Source organism: Lygodium microphyllum, chromosome 12, assembly GCF_053477565.2.
Source record: "Lygodium microphyllum isolate KBCC chromosome 12, Lygodium_microphyllum_v1.1.10, whole genome shotgun sequence".
Classification (NCBI taxonomy): Eukaryota; Viridiplantae; Streptophyta; class Polypodiopsida; order Schizaeales; family Lygodiaceae; genus Lygodium; species Lygodium microphyllum.
The window spans coordinates 147170572-147178388 of record NC_141146.1 but is presented as its reverse complement, the minus strand read 5'-3'; the positions used below and the strand labels follow the sequence as shown (position 1 = coordinate 147178388).

General features: G+C 41.8%; 1 protein-coding gene across 3 annotated transcripts; it reads right to left on the bottom strand.

The window, feature by feature from the left end:
• Window positions 1–547: 547 nt before the first annotated feature.
• Window positions 548–6699, bottom strand: LOC148028421 (pentatricopeptide repeat-containing protein At2g33680-like). Of its 3 annotated transcripts, XM_087690226.1 has the most exons (5): window positions 3156–6699; window positions 3018–3078; window positions 2666–2755; window positions 2359–2563; window positions 548–2239 (listed from the first exon to the last, which is right to left on the bottom strand). In XM_087690226.1, the coding sequence occupies exon 1, from the start codon at window positions 6499–6501 to the stop codon at window positions 3433–3435; it is 3069 nt and encodes a 1022-aa protein (XP_087546352.1). In that variant the 5' UTR covers window positions 6502–6699; the 3' UTR covers window positions 548–2239; window positions 2359–2563; window positions 2666–2755; window positions 3018–3078; window positions 3156–3432. The 3 variants fall into 3 exon arrangements, with proteins under 3 accessions (XP_087546352.1, XP_087546351.1, XP_087546350.1); XM_087690225.1 differs by having other exon boundaries at window positions 548–2563; window positions 3151–6699; XM_087690224.1 differs by having other exon boundaries at window positions 548–2563.
• Window positions 6700–7817: the final 1118 nt, after the last annotated feature.

Sequence of the window (7817 nt, the reverse complement as noted above, 5' to 3'; positions counted from 1 at the left end):
TAAGCCTATTAACTATCATTTATCTTCTCATGTAAAAGTTAGTCAAGCCGATTGTCCGTAGTCTAATGAGCAAAAGGTCGAGATGGCCAAGATCCCTTGTGCCTCCACAGTGAACAGTTTTATGTATACTATGATAGCCACTCATCTTGACATAACATTTGTAGTAGGGTTATGGCACGCTATATGGCTACACCTGGAAGGCAACATTGGAATGCCGTGGAGGGTATCATAAGGTACCTTAAGGGCACTACAAATATGTCCATATTTTATAGTGGCCAAGATACATGAGCTGTGGGATACACTAACTCTAATTATGTAAAACATGCAAACAATAGGAAGTCTACCTCTAGCTATGTTTTCATCTTTGCTGATATTGTTCCTCGAAAGTCTAAGATGCATAAATGCATGGCTGTATCCACTACAAAGGCAAAGTATGTTGAAATCATTGAGGCTTGCAAGAAGGCTCTTTGGTTAAGTCATCTAATCACAAACCTTGGTATTACTGATAAGCTCCCTACTTTACATTCGGATTCTACGAGTGTTATTCAATTGGCCAAGAATCCAACCTTCCATGCAAAGACAAAGCACATTGAGATACATTACCACTTTATCCGAGGGGTCATTGAGCACAAGTCCATTAAGCTTATTAAGATTTCAACTGACTAAAATCTTACAAATCTGCTCGCTAAAAGTCTCTCATCGGGGCATTTTCCCTTCCTTGGAAAGCTGATGGACATTGGATGAGATGGCGTCTTTCCTTATTATGTTGTACTTTATGTATATTTATATTGTCACTTTTTTCTTCTCCTCTTTTCACTAGGGACACATTCGCCCTTAAGTGGGAGGTTGTTAGGGGTAAAGGCGTCTGTGCTTAACTGCCCGTGTATTCATTACATTGACAGTACCCACACACCTGTACACTGCAGATTGCGGACGCCCATCACTGTTATTTCATTCGTTATTCTTTTAATGACATTTGAATGAGGTGATCATACATTGTGACTATTGGAGTTCCCACATCCTGTGTCTCTTGCTCTTGCTCCTTCCACCATAGCTCTTGCTTCCGCTTGGGTGCTTCCTCTCAAAGCTTCTCCCTTCATTCCTTTATCTATTGGACTTGTTCAAAAGCAAGTTTATCAATAGATTGATCACTAGTAACAAAACTTATCATTACAAAGATCTTGGCTTACCAAGTTTTTGGATTTGGAGCAACTTTATTGACACATGCACAGCCAAAAACTACAATATCCAAACACAGGCAAGCTTTCCCAGCTGCAAAAAAACCTAGAACCACCACATCTAGATCTCCATACTCAATATGAACACATGTAGCTCATATAATGAGTGTTCAAGTTCTTGATCAGTCTCAAACATCCCATTGTTTTCTGCTATTCCTGATAGCAACTAATCTAGTGTTTGAGAGCAAACATTACCTCCCCAATAATTCATTAGAATGTGGACTTTGTAGTAGTAAACAGTGTGTCCAACATACGATTCTTAGAAGTCAAACTCCAGCAAAGATATTAGTCACCCTGCCTGCACCTGGAAGCATTTCTTTCATTATTTGTGGTGATAATCTATGGCCAAGATGTAGATAGTTTCAACCCTTGGAGGATTCCTCTTCAAAGATTCAATCAAACTGTTATCTCTCATCTGTAGATAGATTATTCTTTAGGAAATCTCCTAAAGCCCAACATTTCTTCTTCGCATGGCACTTGATGCTGTCAATCTATGCCACAATTAAAACATAACAATGCCCAAAAAGTCTATCATATTCCTTGTCTCTTCCTTTACAGCTGTTTTCAATGCCATGTATTGGCACTTCGATACCAAGCTTTCCTAAAATGTCCAACTAAGCTGGTCCCAAGAAGTTGTCCAAAGAACATGAACCCTTGTATCTTGAAGCTGTGCAAACTGGTCAAATTTCTATCAGGGGCACACCATCACCCTGAACTTTGTATGCCATTCTTTTGTCATCCAAAAGGTCTGGGCATATTAGACAGTATAGCCAAGAAGCCACATAGGATAAGCTACAGATTGAGTAGAATTTAGATTTGCTTGGCAACATGGATTAGAGCTTAAGTTGATTATGCCAGCATTACGTGGGCTAATAATCATAACCTTATTGGTGAAGTTCACAATCCCTGAACCTGTAGCCCCACCAAAATATTTGCTCTTTCTACAAGAACACAAAAGTGGTACTTGCCAGAAGCAAGGGTCTTTAGCAAGCAGCAGAGTCCTATAGGCATGCAATCAAAATAATGACAGAAAGAAACTTAAGCAACAAGTTTCAAGGCAACAAGAGTCAAAGTTGTAAACCTAATGGCAGTCAATATTTTACAGAAAATGGTTTGAAACCTGTAAACCAGAGCACATCCTTTTCATCTGTGTTGTGACTGGCAGAGGAACTCATAGCATTGACCCTTCAGTGTGTGAACTGTCAAACCTCTACTGCAAATGGCCTTGAAGGTGTGAATCTCCCTCTCTGCCATGCCACTGTTATATGTTGATCCCAACTGCAGTCAACAAGCATCAATAGATCGCTTCCACACCAAGGTAGAACCTGTATCCAACACCACAGCAAAAAACGATCATAAGTTGAAATCCATCTTGTACAGTGAAGGAATATATAATCTCTCTTTTATGTAAGAGTTGGTTGATATACCAACTGCATTTAAAGCAGCCTACAGGGATACCAATGCTCTAAAGGCATCAAATTATCCCTAACATCCCAGAAGATGATGCAAGAAAAAACCTGCCAAAAAGAAGCGGAAATATTAGGGGCATAAGAAAAAAAAAAGAGAACAGGTAAACATGGTAGCTTTCCATCCCAAAATATAAAGGATGCAGTTGAGAGCTATCATGGAGCAAGTACATTTTATTCGTCACATATTCATTTTGCCCGCACAAAAGAAAGTAAGTTGCCCAAATAAGCACACACACACGTGCATGCACATGCACACAAGCACACATACTGAAACATAAGTATACAAAGCCAGTTGATAGCAGTAACCAACCTCCTCAATTCTCTTGCATTGATAGATGTACTGATATGCATCATGGAGCTGATTGTGAAGCCTGTTGAACAAAACATATAGAATCATATACATGATTGAATCTGCTATGTTCTAATACACAAAAACTACTAACCTTACTTTGGTATTTCTGAAGGCCTTTCCAGCCAGAAGTCACCAACTAGTGGTCTGATTACGATACATATATTGTTGATCCAGGAAGCCGAGATCATTATTAGGAGATAGCAGTTTGTCCACAAATAGGCAATCAAGCAAAGTCTTGCCAATCAGGTAACAAGTTTGCTACTAACACGGAAAGTGAAGGTTCCTGTTAAGCAACTTTACCTATTCCCTTGGTTTGTCAACTCCAGAACTTACTGATTATCTATCTGTTCCTTGCATTCAGTGTAGCTATACTTCAAATAGCACTGTAGAGGTGTGAGAGTATATAAAGAGGAGCCATGCTTCTTGCATCCAACTCATAAACATGTTTGGCTGCACATTCTCCTCGTGCAATATCAGGTCGGAATCTGCATGCACCCAACAAGGCTGTGAAGGATTCTGCCATTGGCAAAAAAGGCATGTGACCAACAAGCACTTCAGCCGCTTCTAACTGCCCTGCCCTGCCAAATGCATCTATCATGCAAGAAAAATGTGCTGAAGTTTGCTTACCAACCGGCATGATGGAAGCAAAGTAAAAACAGCCTTCAGTTACCAAACCAGCATGGCTGAAAGCAGCAAGCAGATTAACAGATGTTATCTCATCTGGTGTGAACCCCTCAACTTGCATCTGATCAAAGAGTTGGCATGCCTTTTTGCCCATTCCATGATCAGCATAAGCACCCATCATTGCATTCCAAGTTACAATATCTCTTTCCATCATCTTCTCAAAAACAATCTGTGCACCATTCAAGTCCCCACACCTCCCATACATGTTCACCATACTATTACCCACCAGCAAATCTAATTGTGATTTCATGCCAAAAATGCGTCTGCACATTCTCTCACCTTCGACAAAAGATGCATCATTAGCACAAGCATCTAAAACACTGAGAGATGTGACCTCATTTGGTAAAACCCCTTTCTGTAACATCTGTTCAAAAACATGCAAAACTGCATCAACCTGGCCATGCTGAGCAAACACTGAAATCAAGCCAGTCCAGGAAACAATATTTGTTTCCACCATCTCATCAAATGTGCTCTGTGCCTCTCTTGCATGACCACACTTTCCATACATACTGATAAGAGCATTTCCTACTGTTACCTCTAATCTCAAGCCCTTGCTCAAGATGCAAGTATGGGCACGCCTGCCTTGGAGTACGTCTCTCATGCTAGCACAAGCCATGAGAACATTGACAAAAGTGACTTCATTTGGCAAAATACATTCTTCCAACATTTGTTCAAAAACTTGGATAGCCTTGGAACAACAATCGTTCTCAACAAAGACAGCAATCAGAGCAGTCCAAGAAACTACATTCTGCTCAAGCATGTCCTCAAATACTTGACACGCTAGCTCCAGCCTCCCACACCTGCCATACATGTTGAGAAGGGCTGTTGCCAGAGCAACATGTATATTTGGTTCAGCACTCTGAGCATGGAGTCGCTTCCCCTGACTTAAAAATAGTTTGTCCGCACACACACCAAGAAGACAAACAAAAATGGCCTGATCTGGCAAAATGCCCTCCCTCTGCATCATGTCAAAGAGTTGGAAGGAAAGATGTATCTGTCCATCCTCAGCATACGCTGCAATTATGGTGTGCCAAGTCACCTGATCTCGCTCTGACATTTTATCAAACACATAACAGGCATCCCTCAGACTACAAGATGCACTGTACATCTTAACAAGAGCCGTCCCAGGAACTACATCAGTCTCATACCCCTTTTCAAGGACGTAAGAATGCATGTGCTTGCCATCAGATAAAGCTGCCAGGCTTTCACATGCCTCAAGAACAGTGGTTAGGGTGAACTTGTTTGGCACAACTCCTACCTGCTCCATTTGTTGATACAGTTGCAAGGCTTCCATACCCTGACCTTGTTGGGTATGCAATGAGATAATAGCAGTCCAGGAGACCACATCATGTTCATCCATTTTATTAAAAGTTATCATTGCACAATCTAAGTTTCCGCACTTGCCGTACATGCTGATGAGTGCACTCGCAATGCTTCGATCTAGTTCATATCCATGTTGAATGATACAGCCATGAAGCTGCTCTCCTGCATGAGAAGCCTTCTGGTCAGCAAGCATTGCAAGCATGGTGAGAAAAGTGACCTTATTTGGTGAAAAACCTGCTTTCTGCATTTGCTCAAAAATACAGACAGCTTTTTCCAAATTTCCATTCTCAGCATAAGAAGCAATTAGTGATGTCCACGACACCAGGTCTGCTTCCTTCATATCATCAAACGCTTTTTGGGCTTCATGCTGACTCCCACACTTTCCATACATGTGCAATAAAGCATTAACAATAGTGAGGGCTTGATCAAACCCATATTCAATAATGCAAGCATGAAGCTGCCTTCCAGCACCAAGCATTTGATGTCTCGAAATTGCAGCCAATGTGCTAACAAAAGTGACTCTGTCCACTTCAAGCCCAGTCTGCAGCATTTGGCTGAATATCTGGAGCGCTAATTCACAACATTCATGTTGAGCACATACAGAAATCATGGCAGTACAAGAAATGGTGCACCTGTGCTGAAGCCTATCAAAAGCTGCACTTGCATCTACCATGCTGCCACATTTTCCATACATGCTGACTAATGCAGTGCCAACACCTACATCTGAATCATACCCTCTACTGGTGATACGAACATGCATGTGCATGGCCACAGCTAACAATGCCTGGCTTCCGCATAGGGAAAGCATGATCATAAATGAGACCTTATTAGGGAGAATACTCTCCTGCTGCATTTGTTCAAACAGCTGGAATGCCTCCTGATGACAACTGTGCCGAGCGAGTGCTCCAATAACAATGTTGAAAGATGAGCCATCTCCTTCTCTCCTATCAGCAAAAACCTTCACTGCATCCTCTATGGCTCCACATTTTTCATACATCTGCACAAGGGTGCTTGCAAAGACATCATTGTCAGAAAAACCGCTGCAGACTCCGAGATCATGGACGTATTTGCCACGCTGCAGTGACTGGCTATCGCGACACCAGCGCAAGAGAGCAACACAAGTATCGATGTCTGCGGGAAAAATAGACATTTCTGCAGCACCCGATTTTTCAACAGCGGTAGCGTGAGGCGTCTCGATGGAGGTAGTGGTTTTCGCACGCATGAGGGCCATAACGCTACCAGATGACCTGTCCTCAGATGCTCTGGAAGAACAAGGCTGCAGGTATTCTGCTGCCACCATGTCTGAAAGGCCCCTGGAAAATACGAATCTGCGTGACTGCCCGATGTCAACGGAAGGTTCATGATGAAGAAGGTATGCAATAGGAGGGAGCTTGTGGGATACTGCTGGCGGTCTTGTGACATGGCCGCCTGACATGGAAACACGCCTGCGAGCATTATTGCCAAGATGCGAATTCACGAGCTACATCAAACTTCTGACTGTGGCTCGGAGCTTGAATGGAACGCCCACATAGCCATGGAGGTTGTTGTCTTTCTCATTGTTTCGGGTCCGGGCACAGACCAGAGTATGGCCGTGGGAAAGGTGATGTAACTACAAGATCCATAACCAAGGTGATCATTACGGATTGTTTTTTTCAAGAGGAAGAGTAAGGGACTATTATATTAATCACTGAGAAAGCAATTACAACAATCCTTCTTCTTTGAGTTCCTATGGGTGGATTCAATGACAGCGGAGGCAATAAAGGATCCTTGTTGTGACTTCCACTTGCTAATTCACACCAAATGGCAAGGGCAACAAGTTAGAATGTTGATGGATGTGCCCAAGCCATTGGTGTTGGCAAGATAAACGTCCCTCCGCATTGGCCGCTGAAAAGAGAACTGTAGAGGTAGATTTTCGAGGGGGAGGGGTTTGCCAACTAAAAAGTGGGCCTGAAAAAGAGGGAGAGAAATTTCCACTAATCATATGTTGCCATGAAAGGAACATGCCCTTGCAGCATTCTCTTGCCTCTACTCATCTGAAACCAGGCTAAGAATATCACAATTAAACAAAGTCTCATGGGATTTCTGGCAATATTCTAGCCCATGCAACATCACTATAGCCTGAGTAGTTGTGCTATAAAATTCAAGGTAATCTCTTTCCACCAACTCATGGTCTTTAAGATGGTGATCAAGTGATGCTTTAGGTCCATGCATTGAATTTGTATTTGCTTCATAAATTTGAGGTAATATCTTTCCACCAACTCATGGTCTTGAAGACAGCGATCGAGTAATGTTTCTGCTTCATGTATCAACTTTGTGTTTGCATATGATATGGTGCTAGCTTTGCCCCATTGATCTTCCACTTGTTCTCCAAATTTGTTCATGTGGCTTCTCATTTTCTTCGACATAAGATAGTTGCCAAACTATGTCTACATGATTAGCTTGTAAAAGAAAACATAGTCCATATTTACATGTTGAGAGCCAAAACTAAAAGCATTTCTAGAGAACTATACTACCTATAGGTATGGGGCCCATTAGACAATCTCCACTAAATACTTGATGGGGTTAAAATTCCAAATAGTAAATTTTTCTAGTCTAACTTTTGACCCCACACACAAAGGTGGCCTATTGATCTTTATTGTTCAAATAGTGAGGCCACCACTTACCCCCTTTTCCAAATGTAGTCACTTTCTCATTGATCCATACCACCTTGTGCGTGATTAAAAATAGTAGACTTGAAATTTTTATAGGAAT